This window comes from Galeopterus variegatus, unplaced genomic scaffold, assembly GCF_000696425.1.
Source record: "Galeopterus variegatus unplaced genomic scaffold, G_variegatus-3.0.2 Scaffold1119, whole genome shotgun sequence".
NCBI classification, from domain to species: Eukaryota; Metazoa; Chordata; class Mammalia; order Dermoptera; family Cynocephalidae; genus Galeopterus; species Galeopterus variegatus.
Genome location: NW_007727230.1, coordinates 178,464 through 203,176, shown reverse-complemented (window position 1 = coordinate 203,176; position 24,713 = coordinate 178,464). Strand labels below are relative to the sequence as shown.

General features: G+C 37.5%; 1 protein-coding gene across 1 annotated transcript in view; it reads right to left on the bottom strand.

The window, feature by feature from the left end:
- Positions 1 to 541: 541 nt before the first annotated feature.
- The window catches only part of UBE4A (ubiquitination factor E4A), a 28,502-nt gene continuing 4,330 nt past the window's right edge, over positions 542 to 24,713 (bottom strand). The window contains exons 2-20 of the mRNA XM_008574919.1: positions 24,404 to 24,565; positions 21,213 to 21,386; positions 20,493 to 20,605; positions 19,460 to 19,612; positions 18,819 to 18,978; positions 18,376 to 18,578; positions 17,978 to 18,169; positions 16,688 to 17,021; positions 15,025 to 15,145; positions 13,021 to 13,325; positions 11,614 to 11,746; positions 10,354 to 10,541; positions 8,805 to 8,905; positions 8,596 to 8,709; positions 7,133 to 7,307; positions 4,381 to 4,561; positions 3,831 to 3,978; positions 2,373 to 2,530; positions 542 to 742 (exon numbers count right to left, since the gene is read on the bottom strand). Coding sequence (XP_008573141.1) covers positions 613 to 742; positions 2,373 to 2,530; positions 3,831 to 3,978; positions 4,381 to 4,561; positions 7,133 to 7,307; positions 8,596 to 8,709; positions 8,805 to 8,905; positions 10,354 to 10,541; positions 11,614 to 11,746; positions 13,021 to 13,325; positions 15,025 to 15,145; positions 16,688 to 17,021; positions 17,978 to 18,169; positions 18,376 to 18,578; positions 18,819 to 18,978; positions 19,460 to 19,612; positions 20,493 to 20,605; positions 21,213 to 21,386; positions 24,404 to 24,524 — 3,204 coding nt within the window. The 5' untranslated portion in view covers positions 24,525 to 24,565 and the 3' untranslated portion in view covers positions 542 to 612. The remainder of the gene's footprint in view (positions 743 to 2,372; positions 2,531 to 3,830; positions 3,979 to 4,380; positions 4,562 to 7,132; positions 7,308 to 8,595; positions 8,710 to 8,804; positions 8,906 to 10,353; positions 10,542 to 11,613; positions 11,747 to 13,020; positions 13,326 to 15,024; positions 15,146 to 16,687; positions 17,022 to 17,977; positions 18,170 to 18,375; positions 18,579 to 18,818; positions 18,979 to 19,459; positions 19,613 to 20,492; positions 20,606 to 21,212; positions 21,387 to 24,403; positions 24,566 to 24,713) is intronic.

Sequence of the window (24,713 nt, the reverse complement as noted above, 5' to 3'; positions counted from 1 at the left end):
GAGGGTTGCGATCCGTTGCCGGACACGAAAAAAGACAAAAAGGAAAAAAAAAAAATCACATCTATCACCTTATTCAAAAATCTAAATAAACATCAAGGTATCTGCTTTTATGTGAAAAGTTACTCTGTGTCATTACAGAGCTGTAACAAGAAGGGCTTAAGTCCAGATCATGAGGAATAGTAATACACAGGATAACAGAGGATTTTCTGATATCAGCTGTCACTGAAATACATGACATTGTATACTGAAAAGCAGTCCTCACCAAAAATGTTTGAGCAGTACTTGGAAGAGAAATAGTAAGGTGGCAGGAAGTTATAGGAATACAATTTAAAGTAGAAAAAGGAAGAAGAAAGAACAGGAAGAGAGAACAAAGGGTGAAAATTAACAATGATTTCTAAACTTGGTGATGTTATAATGAGTATAATTTCCTACAAGCTAGGGGAGCGTTGTCAAGGTCTTAGGAATCTTAATTATCATAATTTGAGCAAAAGCAATTCTCTAATTTAGTAAAAGAAAAAAAAAAAAGGAACAGAATCAGAAAGAAAGAAATCACAAAATTGTTTATCTACACTCTGGGGTTTGTTTTTGGTTCACTGGTTTAGTTCACAGTATTTATTCAAGTTGCTCCTTTTGCTGCTGTTTCCTCTCTGCGAGCCACCGTTGGATTTTTTCTTTTAGTTCTGTATTTGGCCGGATCTGGTCCATGGTGAGGGGACTACGGTTAAAGGGATCTGTTTGGTCACTGGGAAAAAGAGAGAAAAGGAAATGGGTTATTTCCATAAGTTCTCACATCCTAAGTCAAAAATAGAACACCTAGGCATCTCACGTTGACTGAGACAGGCTAGACTGCATTATAACTTTGGGTCAGATGCTGACTTGTAGGATAGAAAGAATGAGATGAGAAAAAGAAGGATTCGGCAGTTTTTTTTTTTAGCTTAAACTTTATCTCAACACTGCTGTTCAGATGATACTTGATTCCAGTGGCTTAAAAACTGCTATCCTTCTGTCACCAACCTTTAGATTTCTCTAAGACAGAGACCCCATACACTCATGTTAAAGAACTATTTGTAGTTTTAGTGACAGATTCTTAAAACGGTATAAGATGTTAGAGGATAAAGCATTGTTGTAGACAGACATTTGATTTAGTTAGCTGACTACTATGCAAGTAAATGCAGATTATGATTTCCTGACAGGTAAAAAGGTTCATGACATATTTTTAACAGCTGATATATTTTCTCTCTGTATTCTGAGCCACTATAAAATATAAATTTTCATTGACACACTGGAAAAGGCATACCACCTAGCACAGCATCATGCATATAGTGAATGCTTCATATCAAATACCATGAAGTAGAAAATTCATTTTTTCAATATTTAAAAATTTCCTTAAATTTGGGTTAGCTTATATAACTGAATTTTAAATAGGCAGGGTCTCTTGGTACCATTTTTACCTAATGCTGAACTTAAAAAAGTTAAGGGGATGCTTAACTGTCTAATAAGCTACCATGAATTACTTCATTCCTGTCTTTTCTGCAGATATCAGGGAGCAGACTGTCCAAAGAGTAGGCAGGCTGGGGAAAATTAATGGTTACCATGGCTGAGAACAATAGCAGCAACAGAATGTGATTTAACCCATATGGTAAATACAGTGTAAAACCTGAATTAGAAAATAAATGTTGTTTTTAATGTTTTTACAACTAAAATAAAATTAAAACAATTTCAGGTCAACTTATACTCCATGTTGACATATTTTATAACATATGTTGACAGAAATTATTTTCTTTTTTTTGTCCTTTTTGAGACCGGCCGCACTGCGCTCAGCCAGTGAGCGCTATGAACGCACTGGTCATCCCTATATAGGATCCGAACCCGCGGCGGGACACCGCCGCACTCCCAGCGCCGCACTCTCCCAAGTGCGCCACGGGCTCGGCCCAGAAATTATTATTATTATTAAGGAAGCAGTAAACATTCTCAACAGGATGTCTTGTTTTGAATGTTTAAATTTTTAACATTCAAGTGATATCAAAATGCCTCCCCAACACAGCAATAAATGTATGTGGGATCCGAACCCTCGGGCGGGAGCGCCGCCACGCTTCCCAAGCGGCGCACTATCCAGTGCGCCACCGGGCCGGCCCCAGAAATTATTTTCTTAAGGAAGGAAGCGATAAACATTCTCAACAGGATGTCTTGTTTTGAATGTTTAAATTTTTAACATTCAAGTGATATCAAAATGCCTCCCCAACACAGCAATAAATCAACAATATGAAGCACCTACTGGGTGCAAACTACTGCATTAGGTTATCTGGGAGAAAAACATGATGGCAAACTAACATACATCTGTACTCTTAAGCTGCTTTTTGGGACTGGCATACCTGAGCAAATGTCTGGCAATGGTGGACCTATCCACAGTGACTCTGGAAGATGGCAGCACCACAGGGTCAGACATCAGTGTGCTCATGATGGGATCTAGGAACTCATCACAGGCATCTGCATAGGTCTCCTCTTCCTGTTGTTGGAGATCTGCAAGAGACTGACCACACAACACCTGGTAGTTAAGTGAATTCACAGTGCAGCAGAATTCAGAATGCTCAATGCCTATACCTTAATCTTGGTCATTATTAATTCTTGTCAGTGATAATGACAAATAATAGCTTTAGTTTCTCCAGAACAAGCCAGTTTAGATATTTTAGGAACAAGTTTTGCACTGAGCCCCAACTCTGAAACTTCAAGTTGGCTCAGCTGCTGATAGTCATGACTGAATATGGATTTAAGTGTTAGCGGGAAAAGAAACACATCATGTACAACATCTTTCTGGTCAGTGGTCTGTTGTAAATGCCACAATTCCAAAGGGGATAGGGCTGGGAGGATTGTTATTCACTTAATTACAGAATCACTCATGCAGACTATGTATGAAAGGCAGTGTCTGCTTTTGGTACAAATAGCTAAAAGAATTTAAAAATGGCTTGAACATTTGACTCCTTTACAACTCTAGTTTTTCAGGGATCCATCTGGCTAAGCACTAGGCAAAAATGAAACCCAACTCAGTTAAAAAGAAACTTAATGAAGGGAAGACTGCTATCAATAAGGAAGGTTTTCTTTTCTTTTTTTTTTTTAAAAGATGACCGGTAAGGGGATCTTAACCCTTGACTTGGTGTTGTCAGCACCACGCTCACCCAGTGAGCAACCGGCCATCCGTATATGGGATCCGAACCCGTGGCCTTGGTGTTATCAGCATCGCACTCTCCCGAGTGAGCCACAGGCCGGCCCAATAAGGAAGGTTTTCTATTACACTTCTGTGCCATGATGTTCCTTCTTCATAACTGCTAATGGAGTTCTGTCATAGTCCAACCAAAAGTATTAGCTGAACACAATATAGTATTTTAATCTTTAAAAGGTGTGCATATCCCAATATAAGCCAACTATCTACTACATATATAGAGAACAGAGAAAAATCAATAAAAATCTGTGACTGATAACTAGTCATCTTGAATTTTATTCTATAAAGTTCCTCTGCATTACCAACCTAAATTTTCAAAATGTATTGGTAACAGTGTGCATATAAGTTTTCATAAAAGAAACCTACATAAATGTCTACATTCTTCTCTTCTAATAGAAGCTTCTTAAATTTCTGTTCTCATGCTCATGTTGAAGAGTAATATTAATAAGAATATGGTAGTTTTAGTTATTGACTGACCAGGAAGAATCATCTGTTTATATTTTCTCAAGGCAATGCTCTTTTTCTCCTTGAAATGTGGTAAAAAGCAGCACAGCTGAGTTGACAATGTGATTTTTATTAAATGTGTTAGCAAACACATTCTTCTTTTCCTCACCTTGATTCTCTCTGCCAAGTTGCTGAAAGCTACAATCATGTTTCCAGGCTTATTTATTTTCTTCAGGACTCGGACTGTCTGGGCAAAGAGAGTTGGGGAATAGGAACGTCCATCCTTGGGCACAGTGGCACAGAAATTCTCCTCATCCCTGGAAGGTAAGCACCAGAAAGAAACTGAGCATCAGAGAGTAGGTCAATGGGAGACATAACAGAGAGCAACCCGTTCTTTTGATACAGAAAGACTTCTTCTAATTTTCTAGGAAGGATATCTGTTGAGTATCCTATGGCCTTATAAGATGGTAGTGTCAAACAATGATACAACCAGTAAAGTCTATCTTTACACAGATCAAGGCATAATGTTGGAAATCCTAAATGATGTGTCATACAAAATCTCCTTATTTAAAACTAAAGAAGATTCCTTCATCAAACAACTAGGAATGAACCATTTCTTTTCTATTTCCACACAATTACCAACAAGTCATTCCACTATCAAAACCCCAAACCAAAACATTAGCATCCCCTCTGGCTTGCCCAATTCCAATCTCAGGTACCCAAGATTTAAGTAGATAGTGCAGATATCTGATACGAGCTGCTGGGGTTTGAAGTCAAATTCACTGAAGTCCTTGACTTTTAAGGCACCCATCTTGGGGCCAACAAGGTGCTGCAGGAAGTAGTTCAGCATGGAGATGATGCGCTCAGCCAGGAAGGGATGCACAAACAGTGATTTGATCTCTGGAAAAAAAGCCAAAGTCTCTGAAAACTCAATCCATTAGGAATTTTTTTACTTCCTATGTGTCATTTACATGGAGACCTCTGGGGAATACTGTTTTTATTACATAAGTAATACATTTTCACTGCAGAAAATACAAATGAGCAAGAGACAAAAACACAAAAAATAAAAAAATAAAAAACTATGACCTAAAACTGTTAACACTTTGCTATATGTCCTTATAGCTTTTATGCCCATATTTACACACATACATACAATTTTAAAAGAAAAAGATTATATTTTATATGTTCTATAACTTGACTTTTTTCAGTAACTACCATAAGTATCTTACCATTTTAGTAAATATATGTCCCTGTGCTGTTCAACATGGTAGCCACTGGCCACACATGGCTATTTAAATAAAATAGTCAAGGGTTCAGATCCCTGTACCAGCCACCAAAAAAAAAGTGTATAAAATTAAATAAAATAAAAAAGGCTAGTATGTACAGTACTGGACAGCCCAGATTTATGAACATCTCAACCATCACAGAAAGTTCTACAGAATAGTGATGATTTATACCATTTTAAATGGCTATATAGTATTCTAGGTTGTCATTACACTGTAAGTTATTTATTCAATCTGCTTTACTAGTGGACATTTTGACTATTTTCAATTTTTCTCTATTATAAACATTTCACTTATTGATGAACTTTATTGTATGCAGATCTTGTAGACTCATTACTTCTTCACAACAAATTTGTAAGGAACTGCTAGGTCATGGGGAATGAATTCCAAAAATTTTTTTACAATTAACTAATACATTCCAAATTTAACAAGCTAGATAGTACAGTACAATAACACTTGCTTAGTACTGCTAGTTCTTGATTTTTCAATTTTAGTAATTATCTATTGACTCTACTGTAGATAAGAGTTCAGCTCTCCCTTCCTGTCCCTCCTCCTCAAATACAAATCCCCCCAATAAATAATCAAATTTCTGTTTAATTTAGAGTTTGTCATTAAGATTATGTAAATATCACTTATAGCAGAGCCATGTGGTGTCCTAATGATTATACAAGGGGTCTTCAAAAGTTCATGGAAAGATTCACATTATCTTTTAATTCCATTTTTCCATGAACTTGTTGAAAGACCCTCATATAGTTCCTTTTTAATACAATTTTTTTTTTTTTTCAGAGTACCTACCACTAAATCCTTTCCAGACCTTCCACTTTTCCATGAACTTGTTGAAAGACCCTCATATAGTTCCTTTTTAATACAATTTTTTTTTTTTCAGAGTACCTACCACTAAATCCTTTCCAGACCTTCCACCAGAATTATACAACCCTCAATATGGTCATTTCTAGTTCCTCTTTAATTTTTGGAAAGATTCTTTTTGGAAGTTTCCATCCTTCACTCCAACCTGAACTGCCTATACTACAGGCCTGCTGTGTAGTAATCACACAAGTTCCTACCATCATCCTGGGAATCTCCTTTGCAACTCCCCTTGCGTTGGATTCTACCTTCCTCCTCCTGGATTTATTCCCTCATTTTGACAGCATCTTTTTGTAGTTTCTCAAGAAAGGGTATACTAGGAGTACATTTGATGCCTTTACGTCTGAAAATATTCTTATTTTACCCTCAAACAGAATTGATAGTTTAGCTGGCTATAGGATTCTAGACTGAAAAAATATTTTCCCTCAGAAATGTGCCTGCCTCAGCTTCAAATGTCACTGTTGCAAAGTTCAAAAACATTTTGATAGTTAAACCATGCTACATGACCTGACTTTTTTCTGGGACCTTTTAGAATCTTCTCTTTACCATGATTTCCTGAGATTTCACAATGATGTACTTTAGCGTGGGTTTTAAAAAATTCTTGTGTAGGGCAATCTGCAGGCCCTCTCAATTTTGAGACTAATTTTCAGTCTTTTGGGAATTTTTTAGTATTATTTCTTTGATAATTTTATCCCCTCCATTTTTCTCTTTTGAGACTTCCTAGATCCATCCTTTATTTTCTTATCCTTTCCCTTCTAATTTCCATCTTTTTTTCTTTCTGTTCAACTTTCATGGAAGAGTTCCTTGAATTTATCTTCTATCTTTCCACTGAATATTTAAAATTCTGAAGTAATGATTTCAATATCCAAGAGCTCTCTCTCGTTCTTTGAATAATCCTTTTTATTGCTTCTTTGTTCTTGTTTTGTGGCTGCTATATCTTCCCTCACCCCTCTGAGATTATAAAGGTTTTAAAGAGTTTTTAAAAAGTTTTCATCTATTATCTGTGTTTTACATTAGAGGTTTATCTCAAATGTCTAGTGATCATTGGTTGTCATGTCATATTTAACTGAGGCACTAAAAATGATCATTTCAATATGTAATGAATATAAAAACTACTAAGATATTTTACATTCTTTTTTTAATGCTAAGTCTTGAAGTGTGTATTTTATATTTACAGCACATTTCAATTTAGACTAGCTACAGATGTAGATACTACTGTCACAAGATTCTGAATTCTTAGTTTCAGTTGGGCTGATCCCTCAAGGGAAACAAACAGACCTTAATCATTACATCTTTTTGGAAAAGCAGCACTTCATGTCCTTACCTGATGTTAGAAAGGAAAGAGTACCAATGGTTTCATTGGACATGATGTTATGGAAACGTGCCAGCTGTCCAAACATCTGTAGGCCAGCCTCCTTCTCTCGGCGGGCTTCTGGAGTTAGACTATCCCATTCACCTCGGTCCTTCTCAATCTGCTGAATCTTTATCTTGCTCAAATACTACAGAAACCAGAGATGGGATATATCAGAGAAGTGCAGTTTAAGGGACACAACATTTAAGAGGTCCCATGTAGAATCCAGTCAACTAAGCTGGGAAAACCTGAGACCATATAAGACACACGAGCCTTTATTTCTCAGTGTAGGGCTGAAGCTTAAAAAAACCCCAAAAACAAAACCCCAAAACTGCTTACCAAATATCAAAGCTCTATCAAACATGCAAGATGTCTGGAAGGAGAACCATAATTATTTAAAACACTCTACCTCTCATCATCTTTGCTGTTGTGGCAAACGATGTGTTAAACTTATAGTCTTATGAAAACACCATCTGGTTCATTCTTTGTGTCACACAGCTCTTGCTTAAAAGGGTCTGTTTAAAAGAAACCTATCTTATTTTCTAAGAAAACCTATCTTAAATCTTAAAGTGTAGTATTATGAAAAAGGCAGATCAAATCTTTCTCATAAATCAAATACAAGTTACTCTGGAGATTGCTAATCAATAGGAGGAGGTCATGACTGTCCAACTGGCTACCCTCAGAATTTATCTGCTTCATCTCCCTTTGGGTCACTGCCTTATAAATCTTACACCCATCACAGGGAAGGGAAGTTTTACTTTATTGGCCCTCTAAGTGTTTAAAGGAGCAATAAGCAACTCCATAAGGGATGGTTAAGGAAATGATACACTGATGGAGCTCAGAGCCACCCAGCTGCATTTTATACTTTGTGAAACCCATCTTTCACAATATAGCTAAGGATTTAGGAGGCATTACCTAGATGAAGAGTACTGATGACTTGGAGTCTTTATAAGAAAAAACCCAAACCAGAGATTTTTTCCAAGCAGTGGTACAAAATCAGAATCTTTTAGGACAGAGGGTTAAAAATCATTGTGTTAGTAAGCCACTGTTACTGATGTGTTGGGATGGAAAAAGGTTGAAAGTCACTGGTCAACGGTAAGACTGATTTCATTTGTAGAGCTGGCCTGATTAGTCCTCACAGGGTACCTCAGTTTGGCTTCATTACACTACCTTTTCAACTCTGCCACAGTATCCATCCTAGCCCATGAGGCTTTAATGACCCTTGATCTTGGTCTCTAATGGAACAATAACCTAGAAAGTTCTGTAATAACAAGCTTGGAGGAAGACTACTACTCATGAATTTTTGGTGTTCAAGACTGGTAATAGGGGCATAAGGATTGCTCTATTATGATTACAAAGTAGAAAGTATGTACCGATAATGACTTGATAGTATGGGGCAGTTACATCTTTTTTTTTTTTTTTTTTTTTTTTTTTACCTGTATGGCTTCATCCAAAAGGAAGATGGCATCATTCATTAGCAGGTTAAGAAAGCGGAGGAAAAGTGGGGGATTCATAGCTTCTAAATTCTTAGAGGCATAGTCAGCCAAATCCTGTAAGTCCCAACCCAAGAGAAAATCATATTAGTACTGAATCACAACTCACTGAGGCTTATCTGAAACAACTGTTTTCACCAAAACTCTCTCACCTTAATGCTTTCCCGATAGGTATCTGTTCCCCACATGTATCTTAGGATGGGATACATGGGACGGCGGTAATTAAACTTCTGTTCAAATTGGTGGGGGTCTCCTGGTGTAAGGCAAGAGTAAAAATCATTAAAGGTGGTGCTATTATAGAAGAAATAACAGCTCATGTCTATATGTAGTCATTTTGTTTTATTCTGAATGTGTCAGGGCTACTGGCAAGATCTGCTGTAGGAGTTTCTAAAGGCCTAGAGTTGTGGCCAAGTGTTTGCCCATTTCCTTACTGACAGAACAGGGGAAAGACAGATGTAATGGATACCTTACTCAGTGGGGGACAAGAACCAAGCTGTAAAATAAAAGCCAGGGGAAAAAAATGCTTCCATGTCCAAATGTGGAGTACTTATCAGACTCTGAATGAGGCCTCTGGGCTGGCCATTGTGGCAGTGAAAGCCATGTGCATAATGGGACACTAAGTAATCCCCATATTCTTCATAGCCAATATCCCAACTGTGTAGCCAGCTGGTTCTTGATTACTCTGAAAAATCAGGTCAGGAGCTAAAAACCTGAGGTTTATACTGCAAACGTATTACTAGAGCTCTAAGTCTGGGTAATATAATAAAGGAAGAATGTAGGATTTGGAGTTAGAACACCTAGGTTTTCATTCTGGCTCCACTTTCAACTTCTACTTCCTCAGAAATAAAACAGAAATTGTACTACATTACAACCCTTTAGCTGTATGGTCAATAATGAGATAATTGCACTGAGTTATTGTGCAACTCCTTCCTTATGTATTACAAAGATTTACATGCACTATTTCACTTAATCATCATTTCAATTTACAGATGAAACTAAGGCTCAGGGATGAGCAAATGACAAAGCTAGTAAAATGTTAAATGTCTCTTTAAATGTTAGTTGTATTTATTATTTGATGGTAGGACATCTTTAAAAAGGGTCTTAAACAATTACTTAATGTATCTTGTTTATTGGTTGAGATAAGGTACTGTTTAATCAAACACAGGGGCTCAGGGTTAGAGAGAAAGGAAATGTTGCCTATTGGTATTCTTAATCTAACAATTAGATTGTTAGAGAGTTAAGACAGTCTGGTTAAGATAAAGGAATCTCTCAATCAGTGCACTGTCTCATTATCCACTATTCTGCAATTGTGAGGCAGAGAAAAATAAAGACTGAGGTTTTAATTGGACAGCCTAATTTGTTTGAGTATGATTTGATCAAGCAATATAATAAAGTTGATAAGAGCATGTAGGTTATTTTAGGTGAGACAGACCTGGTTCTACCACTTATTAGTTGTATGACATAGTTTCATTTTTTTGAGCATCCATGTCCTCATATGTAAAATGGGGATAATAAAGTAAAAGCTTAGATGGTGATAAATTAATAGGATAATATTAAAAAGCAGTTAGCATCAAGCCTGGAACGTAGTAGGTATTCAACAAATGATGGCTTGACATTTCTCTGACATGCAATTACTGATCAAGCTATGATAACTCCACTGATATCTTCTCAGTTCTGGAGCTGGCTTCATGAGTACTTTACCTGTAAACTCAATGTCCACAAAAACCTTGATTAGAGCTTCTGCAAGTTGAGGTGCATATGGAAAGTTGCAGAACACACGTTTCCGATGGAATACACTGGATACCAAGGGATTTGGGGTCTGATCCAAGTGGGGCATCACTGCTTCCAACACCTCAGCTAGTTTGGCCCTTAGATGGGGATTCTTCATTCTGTAAATAGGGTAAATAAGGCAGAAAGCAAGATCAGCAAGTAAACTTAACTCCCAAAATTTATGACTCTGTTCTCTCCATATGAGGAGCCAAAACATCCTATACATCATTACGGGAAAAAACAGGATACCTTTCTGCAGTTTTAAATTTGTCAATTTCTGTGGGGTGGGGGAGGGGGTAATGTAGGTAGGGTACACCATTTAATTCTTGAGATGACAGCTTACCAAGTATGAAGGTAAGTACTTAAGTTTCTACTTAATGCTCAGCCATTCTGTTCACTTCTTTATAATAATGCATTATTTACTGCTTACTATTCTCTGACAGTTTCATCTGGGATAAACTTGCCTTTCCAAGCTTTCTGAGGGTACCCATTAGGATATAATTATCCAACATTACCCACAATGCATACAATGTGTGCCTAACAAATACTTGTTGACTTATGACTTCTCATTATGACTGCTTAGTTCAGTGAAGGACTGACTTCTATTTACTTCTCACTGACATGGCTCAGAGAATTGTGAGTCATTCTCTTCATCGTGCAGCAAATCTCTACTTTTCTACATAGAATTTGTTTCCTTTGTCCTACGCACCAAAAAAAACCAGAGAAGCAATTCTGTAAGACACAGTATCTTCCTTTGGGAAAGAGTACTAGAAGCTATGAATGAGGAGACTTGAGATGAGAAATAGCATTGACCTAAGTTTCCTGCTCATCCAACTTAATAGCAAGAGCAAGCTTTGTTATCATACAATCATAAGATCATTAACACCTAGCTGCCACCGGTAAGGTTTCTGGCATTACAGTAACTATTTTAACCAGGGACTAGCAGTGGAATTCCCATCAGGTACCTTATATGCAGGTTCAAATTCTCTGTGGGCAAAGTCCTTTGCTTATTATGCCTCTCAACAGTGGGATTTTTGGCTACCCATAAGGATGGTCAGGTGATTCATTAATGTTAACATAACTTCTGAAGGCAACCCCTTATGATTCAGGCTTGTTTATCTCTTGGTTTAGAAGTCTTCTGAATGTTTTGCAGCTCTAAGCAGTGACAGAGCCAAGCTTTCAGCACTTCACCTTTCTATGCTTCCAGTGAAAACGGTGATAAAGTGAAGGACGTGCTCCAGGGAATCTGCTGATGTCTCTAAGATGTCATCGGCAAAGCGGCGGAGAAAAATGAGGAAATCACCCAGGTTATCTGCGAAAAATTCTGAAAAAGAAAATATTCATTGGAATTAGCCTGATACCTGTCTTACTAAACAACATTTAAATTCCTCTCTTCCATATAACAAACGTTTAAAATACCTAAATGTCTTGTTGGTACTAGGGATAGTGATAAGTTAATAAATGTCGAATCTCCTTTAAATGTAACTCAATTTTTATTTTTATCCAAGTAAATATATGAACAGTAATGACACAAAATATTGTTAATACACCAGTATACTAATTTTTTTTTCACTCTCAAGGTTAAGTGTGGTTTAAACAACCCTTTAGAAGTCTGAAAACTCGCTAATGAAGACTAATACATTAGAGGACTGTGGTGGCCAGCCTCCAGGATGGTTCTCCAATGATATTTAGCTCCTGATACTCACGTCATTGCCTAGTCCCCTCCTGCACTCTTCCAGGGTAGAAGATATACCCTGAGGCGTATAGCAGAAGTGATGGTATGTCATTTCCAAGATTAGGTTACGAAAGCTTACAGCTTCTATTTTGGTCACTTGCTCTGGGGGAAGTCAGCTGCCATATCATGAGTAGTACTAAGGAGTGATACATGCAGTCTGGAAAAGAGGCTGCTCGCCAATAGCACAAGCAACTGAGGCCTGTAAACAACATGACTGAGCTTGTAAGTGGATCCTCCAGTCCTAGACGAATCCTCAGATCCCCATGACTCTGATTGACAGCTTGGTTACCACCGCATGAGGGACTATGAATCAGAACCACACAGCTGAGTACACCTGGGTTCCTGATCCACAGAAACTGTGAGATAATGTTTGTGGTTTTAAGCTGCTATGTCTTGGGGTAATTTGTTACACTGCAATATATGACAAATACAGTGATCAAGGACATATAACCTGATGTGATGAATAATATCTGCTGACCTCTCACTAACATACATATACACACAATCTCCCTTCTGGGTTAACCAACAGGAAGTCATTTTTTTTCCTAAAAAAACACAAGGAGAGTTAGATAAATTTATTAGTTGAACAACAAACAACATTAATGATAGAAACTAACAGCTCTGAAAACCCAGACTTTTTAAAATTCTTTGAAGATGATTTTCTGATATGCACAAGGCCGAGGAACAAACTATTAGTACCCCCACACTTTGACCAGGAGATACTATCTACAAGTTTGAGTTGTTTCTCCAAAACCAACTGAATGATAACTAAGGAAAGAGACTCTGAGGATTATACTTCCAAAGTGACCCAGTTAAACTTAAATGGCTAAAAATAGGAAATTCTCAAGGGAGAGCCTGCTTACCTGGCACATAAGCCAAAGAGCTGTAGCCATCTGGCAAAGGAAAAGTGAGCTCTATTGGCTGTGAGCCCTCATTGCCTATGGCCACTTGGACCAGTAGAACAGCCATGGACACCTGCAAATTTAGGCAGTTTTGTAGCATCTGTGGCTCAGTCATGGCAGTCTTGGTAGAAAGATAGATGGTCATCAGTCGTTCAAACTGCTCACGGAGACTGTCAGCAGCAGGGCTAGAGCTTTGCTGAGCATCCCGCCAGGCAACCTGCAGCCGATGCAGATTTTGGTTGATTTTTACCATCTGATCATGCAACCTGCCCTCAAGAAAGCAGAAGAGACTGGGTCAGGGAGGCTCATACAGGGACAGTCTAGTACAGACCATTCCAGAAAAACAAATCCTCGTTTTTATTTATTCTATGATCCTATTTAAGGATATAAGGAGTTGCAGTTGCAATGAGACAGAAGGCACTCGCAAAAGTTTTTGACAGGACAGAGTCAGGGAACATAGCACTGGGAAAATGTTACCAAGTATTTGACATAATTGAATTTTGACATAATTCTGACATAATTCAATTTGGACATAATTGAAGCTAATTACAAATAGTTAGCAGCCTTCAGCTGAAATGCCCCATCCGAAGAACAGTAGTTTGGTTAAGTGGGGTGTAGAGTGGGCTGTGGGTTGTTATGTAAAATAAATAATTATTGTAAAGTACAAAAAGCCCAGCAGTTTTATACCATGTAAGTGCAGTGATCATATTTTGAAGAGTACAGTCCCCATGTATATGGATGGGGATGTACTCTTTCTACAGTTAATAGAAAACTAAGCTGGTAAAAGGGATTCTAGGTTAGTAATGACCACATATAAACTATAGCCACCTGGGATGCAATCTAAGAGCAGCTTTCAGCTCCCTGTTGTTCAATATAAAATTATTCTTCATAAAGGTCAGTCAGTCTACTGAAAGGAAGACCCGTAATTCAAAGTTATAGATAATTGTTTCTATGTGTACAGTCCAAAACCATCTCCTTTAGCCCTATAGATAATGTCTAGGGCTAGCTAGTCAATAATGGAAAATTAGATGACGTTAATTTTTGTGTTTGAATCTAGGTGGTTGAACTGGTTAAGCACATGCCAAACTTTTATCTATTGTCTCAATAAAATGTCAAGAATGGGGATAGAAAAACTCTAATAAAGATGTAATTTCATTTTTCCAGTAATTTGCTGAATGAGAAGTTCTGAAAAACTCTCTGTCAATTTAAGTATCCTGAGGAGGCATTAAAAATTGCTATCCCTAATACCCCTTCTATAGACAGCAACTACAACTGAGTTGCTATTTTCTCCTTTATTTATACTTGTAGTCAAAATCAGCTAAATCAGAGGAAAAAAATTTATAGAATGATGTGAACCACAACCAGACCATTTTTGGGAGTCATACACTCTACTTCTCAAATCTTCACACTTCTAAAATCCTCTTTATCATAGTTACATACGTCTTTTGTGGTCCTACTCATCTCATTGGAATCCCTTATAAACATTTTCTTAATCGTTGCCAATTTTGTCTCTACACTATAAAGTAGAGCTCAGTCTTTTTTCATCAGGATTAGTAAGGGATGAAAATTCAAGAGCAGAAAGCGAAATGAAAAACGAAAACAATTCCACTTTCTCCAGCTGACAAGAGGAAGACAAGTGATTTAAAAATTTGCAAATGTACTACTAGTGAATCTTTAAAATTTTTTTTTTTTTTTGTGGCTGGCCTGTATGATGAGTTTCTTTAATTTTAAAAAATTAACAGGTCAAAAGTTAAAAACAAATTTAGGTAATCTGGACAAAACCGACTTATGTAAACACAAACGAATGTATACAATGCCCTTTTCCTACTAGATTCTAATGTAAGCCTTTAGAATAAAGTGAGATTATATCTCTAAGACTCAATTTCAGTCTTCTGGTTATCAACACAACTAAATACTCTAATTCTTTCCTAAATAGTTCTCTCCTAATGACATAAGGGAAGTTACCTGTGAAATCCCAAGTACAAGGTATATTCTGTCAGGGCAAGGTTCTCTGTTACAAGGTTGTAATTCTGTGGAAACTTTGGTTCCTGCACAGCTGGAATCAAGCAGGTTTCCTTGTCCAAACCTCGAAGAAGTTAAAAGGAACAGTAAATGGCTTGCCACAGACATCTACCTTGGTTTCCAGTCTCCCTGTACACTAGTTCAACTTCTATACTGCCACCAGTGACATCTTCTTAAAAATAAATCTTGTTGGGCCAACCCGGTGGCGCACTGGATAGTGCGCCGCTTGGGAAGCGCGGCAGCGCTCCCATCCGAGGGTTCGGATCCCACATACAGACCGGCTCCTGCTCACTGGCTGAGCGAGGCGCGGGAGCAACACCGAGGCTTGCGATCCCGTTGCCGTCCCCGGTCCGGTACGGGGGCAACACTGAGGGTTGCGATCCGTTGCCGGACACGGAAAAAAGACAAAAGACAAAAAAATAAAAATAAAAAAAATAAATAAATAAATCTTGTCACATTACTTCCTTGTCTAAAAACATCTTTTGGCTTTTTACTGTCTACAGTGAAATACAGTCAAATCTCTTTCACTTGACCATGAAATCACCAAAAATTAAAAGGCATGATAATACTGTAGGTTTTTCCAAGTGATAGGCAATGAATCATTTGTATTTACTCTGGGCTATTCTGTATTTAAGAGTTGCTCTTGAGCAAGTTATCACTTTTACAATTAAGAGTTATAAAACTGGAAGGAAATACATCAAAATGAAGAGGGACTCACCCTGAGTGGTGGATTATGACTCATTTACTTTCTTCTTTTCACTTCTCTGTATTGTTCAAGTTTTCTCCAATCTGGCCCCAACCATCTTCCTCCCCGGACCCATCACCACTTCCACTTCCCACCTCCCACACCTCACCCACCCCTTGCTCTAGCCACACTGAGCTTCTCTCTATTTTTCAGTCAAGACTTTCCATAGCTTTGTACCTTTATTCTTGTTAGTCCCTCTGTATAAAGGGACTCTCTTGCTCCTTTGCCTGGTAAAACCCAACTCATCTTTCAAGACTCAGGTATGAAGACCTCCAACTTCTGGAGAACTGATTATTCACTCCCTCCTCTGTGCTCCCACAGCTTAGCCCTATATCACATTATAATTATCTGTTAATATATCTGCCTTCTTTTGGAGCCTCTGAGTTCAAAAAGGATGGGGGCTGTACTTTATTCATTTTTATAAAGAATGAACAAATGAATGAATGAATATAAGGCTGCCAATCCAGAGAGAAGGTTTCACAAAAGTACATTTAAAAGTTACCAGTTGTTTTTCCTGAAGTCTATCTTTTTTTTTTTTTTTTCCTGTTTGTCTTTTTTATTGACTGGTAACGGGATCGCAACCCTCGGTGTTGGGCCCGCACCGCGCTCAGCCAGTGAGTGGGAACCGGTCTCCACATGGGATCCGAACCCTCGGTGGGAGCGCCGCCGCGCTCCCAAGCGGCGCACTCTCCAGTGCGCCACCGGGCCGGCCCCCTGAAGTCTATCTTTAAAAGTTTTTAAATAGCTCTCATCTTTCTTGAGAAAGATGCACTTTGTGAAAAAGGATAAGAGAATAAATGCCTTAGATGTTACACATATACACATACACACTATTTTGAGAAGAGCCCAGTTCCTCCCTACCTCTCATGTGTACATTTCTAATTCTTCGTTCTTCATCATTCAATTCCTTCAGGGCACAGTAAGTGGGATTAAAGGTGAGGAGCCGAGAGGATCTGGGTTTGCAAAATGGCTGGCACAGCTTCAGGAGAGCAGCACCCAGATTCAGAAAGAAGGCATCCGAGGCGTACATTTGGAAGAAGATTTCTGGCATCTGATTGGCCCATATCTTGGTACGGCCTGCATTTGCATGCAAACAGTTTCCAAGCCAGGACAAGATAGAGTGTTTGGTTTCTGGAGAGAGCTGGAGTAAGTTCTTCAGCATCTGGTAGATCTTTTCATGGAACTGAGCCATGAACTGTTTAACCAGAAAACACAACCACAGAACATTCCAGTTTCACAATCCTAGTATTTTTTACTCCCAAACCTTAGCAATGTGCAGTTTCTAAAAATATGCTAATCCTAATCCTTCCCTTCACTCTCCCTGTGCCTTTTGCTCCTGTTCTCATTTAAAAAAATATATATTTCTGGGTGTTCATGAGAGATTTTCTGATCAGTTGCCAAACTGCATATAACATTACATAGTTTTAGAGCAGGCGTCAGTAAACATTTTCTGCAAAGTGGTAGACAATAAATATTTTCAGCTTTGCTTGCCATGTGGTCTCTGTAGCAATTACTCAACTCTACCACTGTAGCATGAAGTCAAGCCATAAACAAGACATATACGAATGGGCATGGCTATGTTCAATAAAACTTTATTTACAAAAACAGGTGGCAGGCTGGATTTGCCCACTGCTGTAGTTTGCCAAGATCCGCTTTACAGAATTGTTATGATTCAATGGTGAACGAGAGATTTAAACTATCCCCAAATCAACCATTTAAATGCCTCATGCTGGCCAGATCTTTACTATAATTTATACTAAGAAGCCCAAATGGAGAGCATATAGGTGGAGGGAGGAAAAGGAAGAAAAAAAAAAAGGGTTTATAAACCAGAGATCAGTCAAAAGATTTTAGGAGCTAATATTATAAGAAATGGCTTGGTGAGAAAAATGAGGGTTGAAAGGAAGTAGCAGCCCTACAGTACAGGGAAGAGAACAACAGCAGCTAATTCTCACCCCATACAGAGGTGTTTATCCTCTGCTCTTAGTGTGTGCTAAAAAGAGGGCAATCTCCTTACATGATTATGGTAAAAGCCAACCAGATCAATTTACTTTCCTGAAGAGGCTCAAACAGCCTTATATGCAATCTGCTTCCTGATGAAACCCTATTTGATCTAAGATTAGGGGGCTAGGACACCCCAGTAAACAGTTCCACCTGATGAATGTTGGCCTCCTGTACTTTGATCTCCTGGGGACTGGATCGAGATGGATTCAGGAAGTAGCCATGATTTTCTACCACACCCGGAGTCTTTAACAGGCAGGATATATTCAGAATTACTCCCAGCAAGGTCTTCTGGTACATCTGCCCATTGCTAAGGTCCTTGGGCTGAATGTATTCCACAAAAACCTGAAGGAGAAGATAAATCTTACTTATTCATATGTATGGTGAGATAAAAGTGATGGGATGAGAGGACATCAATGAGTTAAGTCTATACCACAACCAATCTATCTTTCTCTTATTCTATAGGTAATATTATAGTGTCCTCAGGATAGAGAAGCATAAAGTATTAAATCTCCAATTCAACTGAATATATATGAACCTTTCAGACCTACCTTCGCAATATCCTTTTGCCTAGTGAAATAGAGAAGAATATCTAGATATGCATGCAACAGGATCTGGCAGAGCTCTAGCTCTTTTATTCGACCCAATAAAATATCAAACACTGGAATCATGACTTCCGGAAATGTTCGAACTTCCTCATCCAATATCAAGGCTTCAATAACTTCTTCCAGAAATTCGGTTACATCTTCAAAATCTAACAGAAAACAAATGAAAAAGGGGGGCAACAGGAATTTTTATATGCCTTTACATACCAGCTCTTTATTCTTCTGATACTTTTGATAATTCTATTTGTATTCAACCCCAAAGATCAAGGTGTGAGCTTTCTTAATTTGTACCAGACCATAATGGCTCTGAGACTTTCTAACGTAGCTAGAGGAATTTTAAATCTGGAAATCAAAATGTAGAAGCTCACAGATCTTGCTTATGTACTCACGGGCTCCTTGGATGGCTTCCAACATTAAATCTACCAGTTGCTCATGGACGTTTTGGTCAACATAGATCTCAGGGGTGAGGAGTACTGTTCGGGTATTGGACACAGTAAGGTTCCTGCACTGCACGGCAAAGGGTAGCAGGTTCTCTGGAACTTTGGTAATCTGCAAACAGAGAAGAGTCTACCTCTATGGCCTGGAACAAGGATACACATAGCAAATAGAATGGAAAAGATATTGTATTCCAAAATTATGTTGGTCTCCTGTGGATGCTTGAAAATTCACAAGAAACTCATTCTTTGGCTTATAGAATCATCTACCTAAAATTCCAATCCTGGAAGTATCAAACGTAGCCTACTCTAATATTTACACCTCAGTGGAAATGAATTTATCAGACCTTTTTTTAAGGGTGTGATTTCTAAAGAGGTTTGTAGAGAGAATAGAAGGCACTGGTTAATTAGGGAAAGGGGTGGACCCCAAGCCACAGAAAAGAGACTAAAGCTTTAAAAGACAAAATAATAGAGCATCTAATATCCAGTTCCAGATATACTGTGATATATATAAACTGATATAAAAGACATTTATTTAACTCTGGCTTACATTCCCAAGAGGACAATATAGTATTCAATGGAGATTATTCCTTTACCTCTTCCTTGGCTCTTTGGAAGCAGGAGTAAAGGTAACAAAAAATGTGCCTCTCTCCTGCATCTCGATCAGCAGAGAGATTTAATGTTGTAGAAGAAGTCATGTTAATCAAATGGTTGCCTGGATCCTGAAGTAATAAGCGAGCGAAGAGGGCCTAATAAGAAAACCAAACACAAATTGCAAACCATTGCAAAGTTAATCTTTGAACATTAAGATGTAAAGGTAATTCTGACACAGGTTATTGCAAGAATCACAGACTTGGATGTAGAGTGAAGGGGGAAAAAAAACCCAGTATCCTATTACTTTAGAAAATACAGTATTAGAAAGTAATTTATATATATATATATGTATAAATTTTTACATATATAATTAATATATATAATTTTTATAAAAAATTAATATATATAATTTTTATATATAGTTTTATATAATTTATATACATAAAGTTTTATGTAAATAATATATATACATATATATATATATATGTATAAATTTTTACATATATAATTAATATATATCATTTTTATAAAAAATTAATATATATAATTTTTATATATAGTTTTATATAATTTATATACATAAAGTTTTATGTAAATAATATATATACATATATATATACGCATATATATATATATAAAGTTATCCTAAATCAAGCCTCAAGTGTCTAGTATAGCACCAACACACAGTAGGCACTAAAAGACTATTTGTTGAATGGTGTTGAGAATCAGTGATTAGACTTACATGAGACAGAAAGTGACAATTCCCATAAGAGATTCATAGATTATTCTAGGAGCTCAGAGGAGAGTAATAACTCCTATCTGGCAAGGCTTTGTAAATAAAGCATTTTAACTGGTTTTTAGAATATGGGTAGATGTGGACATGTGACCATGGGAGATGAGAAGATTCCAAAAGAGGAACACCATAATATGTAAGAGATGTACATAAGCAAAGTAATGGTTGGAGAATGGTGAGGAGAGCTCAGCCGCATGGCTAATTTTTGCTAAGGGTACAAACTAGGAATGTAAAAATGGTACCTGCTCAACATTGCTCATATCAAGCCAGTCTTGATCTTCCAGCTCTACTGCCATTTCTTCCAAATACACACAACGGCTGGGGATGCCATTCCCGCTTTTCAAGCTTGGATCACCTGGGAAGTGGGTTTAATCTGACAGGTTAAGCATAATGCTTCTGTCTTATACAGACAATTGATGTTGACAGCATTTCTCTTGAACTGCAAGTCTGACTCAGGTAATATCAGAATGATCCTGACACACAAAGCAGTATCTAAAGATTTAAATCTTTTTTCTTCCCCCAGTCACAGAGCATGGACTTAGTTATAAACCTAACATCATGACATTTAAGGAGTAAATCCCAGACATTAGTACTCTCTTTAGTGTTTGACGACAGATAGGGCACAGAGGGAAAATACTCTCTGACAGTACTCAGGGGCTTACATCTGAATATTCAGGTTACCTCTCAGAAGAAAATGGGTTTGGCTAGGATTCCCATCTCCCTTTTACGGTAGTAAAGGCAAAGCTGTATGGCCCAGTCACTACCAAAATGAGAACAAAAGTTAGATCTGTGTCTAAATACTGTTTTCAGATCACACCAAAAGCTTCACTGAAATATAAACCCTGTGTTCCAGGGAGTACAGTGGGTTTTTTTAAATATTAGATGCAATAGATTTCTAAGGCAAGTCCCTAGCCCAAGCCCAAGCCAGAATAATGAATAGATTGGCTACAAGTCTCACTCACTGTTGTCCAGAGTAATGAGGAAGATCCTTTGGATCATGTGATTGATGTTGAGTTGCTCACATATTTCCTGCTGTGACCGGAATGAGCGGCTAATTTCAGCAACAGAGTAATCAAATTCATCCAGGCTCTCTGACACACTATTATCTGAATCATCTGGGCTAGCTGGGAGTTCATCTGCCAAAAAACATAAGCAGTTAAACATTACACATCAGTCTTTAAGAGAGAACCAAGTATAACCAAGTATACTACTGAAAATGATAAATATAACCAAGGGGAGGATCATTTCAGATGTGAAACAAGCTAATAATCTTATTAATGAACATCTCAAGTCAGAAAAGTACAGGCTTCTGAAATCACTGACTATAAATCCTACCATGTTTTACAAAGCAAGAGTTTTATTATTTCTACCCATAATTACACTTCACACTGTCAAAAACAGCAATATTATCTTCCCTACAGAATCCTAGTGAATAAAGTTATGTAATAGATCAAAATACCTTTAATTATTTTAAATGTATGGCTTTTTCCTGATTTTAACAGAACATTTTTGTTTTAATAATTCCAAACTGCAAAGAAAAATATACTGTAGAAAGTCTCCTCTTAACCAATTCCCTCCAGACAACCACTGAACTTAGCAGTGTTCCATATTTTTTTTTCCTAATCTGGTGCTAACGTTCATTACTATGATTTCTAATTTTAAAAAAAGATCATACTATACATAGCTTGCTTTTTAACTTAATCAGCACCAGCACCTTTCCTTGTTAGGCCATGTAGAGGCCTACCTCATTCTTTTCAACAGCTGCATTGTATTGCATTTTTGCATGCACTGTGGTTTATGTTGCTGCTTCTCAACTGATGAATAGAATATTTCCAATTTTTCATGATTCCAGACAATAGTATACTGAATATAACTTAACACTTTTTGTTCACTTGTATGAGTATTTCTGTAGGATAAATTCATAGAAGCAGAACTGATGGGTCAAAGAGCTTGAAGAGTTGGAAGTTAGCATATACTACCAACTTACCGTCAGAAAGACTGCTTTGATTTATATGTACCCAACAGTATATGACAGAGTATCTGTTTGAATCTTCATAAATTTTATAGGTAAAAAACTATCTAATTGTTGTCTTAATTGGCATTTCTCTAATGATTGTTAAGACTGGACTTTTTAATGATTTGATTATCACATATAAGTTGTTTGTCACATCTTTTTTTTTTTCTCTTTGGTTTGTTACTTTCTTATTGACTAAACCCCTTTAATTTTTTTATAACGCAACTTAAAAGAGTTCTTCTCAGAATGGCACTCATGCTGAATAACTATAAAAGTAGTGATATTCACTAAAAGACACAAATGAGTCTATATTTGCTTTGTTGTATCTTTAGAATGGTTATCCTGAAAATCCAGGTAAAATTCTCAGATGTAAGAGTTGCTTCAGTGTGGTGAGTTTAGTAAAAGTGAAGCTCAATACAGGAAGCCAAAGGTTTTGGAAGAATACTAACTGCTGGTGAAAAAACATGTTGGACCCAGTGGCATGATAAACTCAGTGTAAACAAAGATGACGAAGTGCCAAAATAGAAACAGAAAGGCATGTGCCTGACTTGTCCCCACTGCTTGCTGCTTGCAATGCTCCCAACTCTAGCCAGCTTTATGTCTGTTTACAGCCAGAAGGACGAGCATTCTGTTGCTCTGCTCCTACACTGTTAAGTTCTCCTCTGAACTCCAAGAGTGATAGGAGCTAAGAACCTGTTTGGAAAAATTTTCCTCAACCACATACTCATAAATTATACATTCCCATTTCCTTTTTATTTCCCATTCTTCACTCTTCTTTCTCTCCTACCTCTCCTAATCCAGGTTTCCCATTCTGAGCCTGTATTACAGAGATCTGGGAGATTTCAGAGACTGAAAAAAGCATGTTAAATAGTAGCACTACATTTATTTTCTCCTTGTTTCATCCATCACCCTGTCTACCACTCATCTGTCTTGACTTTATCTCCTTTTATTTAATCCTAATCAGAAAGTAAGGCCACAGGTCAGCTATGTACCCGAACTTTTTTTTTTTTTTTTGTTCTCTTCTTTTTTAACTCTGATTTATTTATTTATTTATTTATTTTTGGTGGCGAGATGGTGTGGGGATCCAAAACCTTGACCTTGATATTACAATACCATGTTCTAACCAAGTGAGTTAACTGGCCATCCCTGAACATTTTTTGAAATAAAGAAAACAAATGGCAAATGTAAATTCTTTTTTTCTCAAGAGAAAAATGCTATTATTCTTTTTAAAGAGAAAAGGAGAGCAATTTATGGTTTGAAAGATTGTAAATATTCTCAGAAGACGAATGTTTGAGAAACACCATCCTAATTCCTTTAGTCTATATGTCTCCTTATAGGAGGAAGCTGGACTTGATCTAAAATTTGGTACTGGCTGAAAAAAAAAAACAAAACATTTTTCTAATTAGTGAGATATTATTCTGATTTTTTTCACATTAAGGCTAAGGATCAGGGGCCGGCCCGTGGCTCACTCGGTAGAGTGCGGTGCTGATAACACCAAGGCCATGGGTTCGGATCCCATATAGGGATGGCCGGTTTGCTCAACACCAAGTCAAGGGTTAAGATCCCCTTACCGGTCATGTTTAAAAAAAAAAAAAAAAAGGCTAAGGATCAGATTTTCTTAGAAGTCTGTTCTAACAGCAGTCAGCTACAAAAGAAGCCACTCAGGAACGGAAGAAGCATTTCACTTGAGAGCGCCTCTGAAGTGCTGAGCTTTAGAACCAATTTGTCTACAGGTCAAAAAGCTTTTATAATTCTTCCTTTTACATATGCTTCCTATGGCTGCATGTGACTTGTTTTCCACATCTACACCTAACACCTCAGTTTCCTATGTTAAAAAGATGACTTATTTAAATAGCTTTTACTAGGTGTTTTTTTTTTTTTTTTTAATACAACAGCTTGACAGCTTTGGGTATGTGATTGGCATCTGTTACTATGAAAACATAATATCTGGTCTCTTTATGCAGGGGGAAGGTTAGGGGAGAGGAGGACCCCAAAACAAAGACTGACAATAAAAATAAACAAAAAACAACTTCTGCCCCAAACTTAAATTCCAATTGCAAATAAGGACCCAGAGAATACTTAATTTGGGAAGGCCCATTCTAGGTCATCTCATCTGCTGCTATTGGCTCCTCCACTTACCAGATTGCTGCTTCAGCTGCTCTTTTTGGATTGCTGCAAACTGCTTGGCATCAGCCAGAGAGCCAAAAAGAGCAGCAAAGGGGTTACTTGAGATGTTGTTGTTATTCTCCTGGTCTGTCATTTCACTTTAAGTTATCCTCCATCCAGACCTAGGGGGAGGGGCTATACAAAGGACAGGTATTAGACACAGGAGGACAGATAACACAACAGCTGTAATATATCCATAGTTGTTTCTTTTCCCACTTCTTAAATACAATACATTTAACAAGGCTTTGGGTTAAGACTCTCTGATTCCAAAACTCAAGATGTT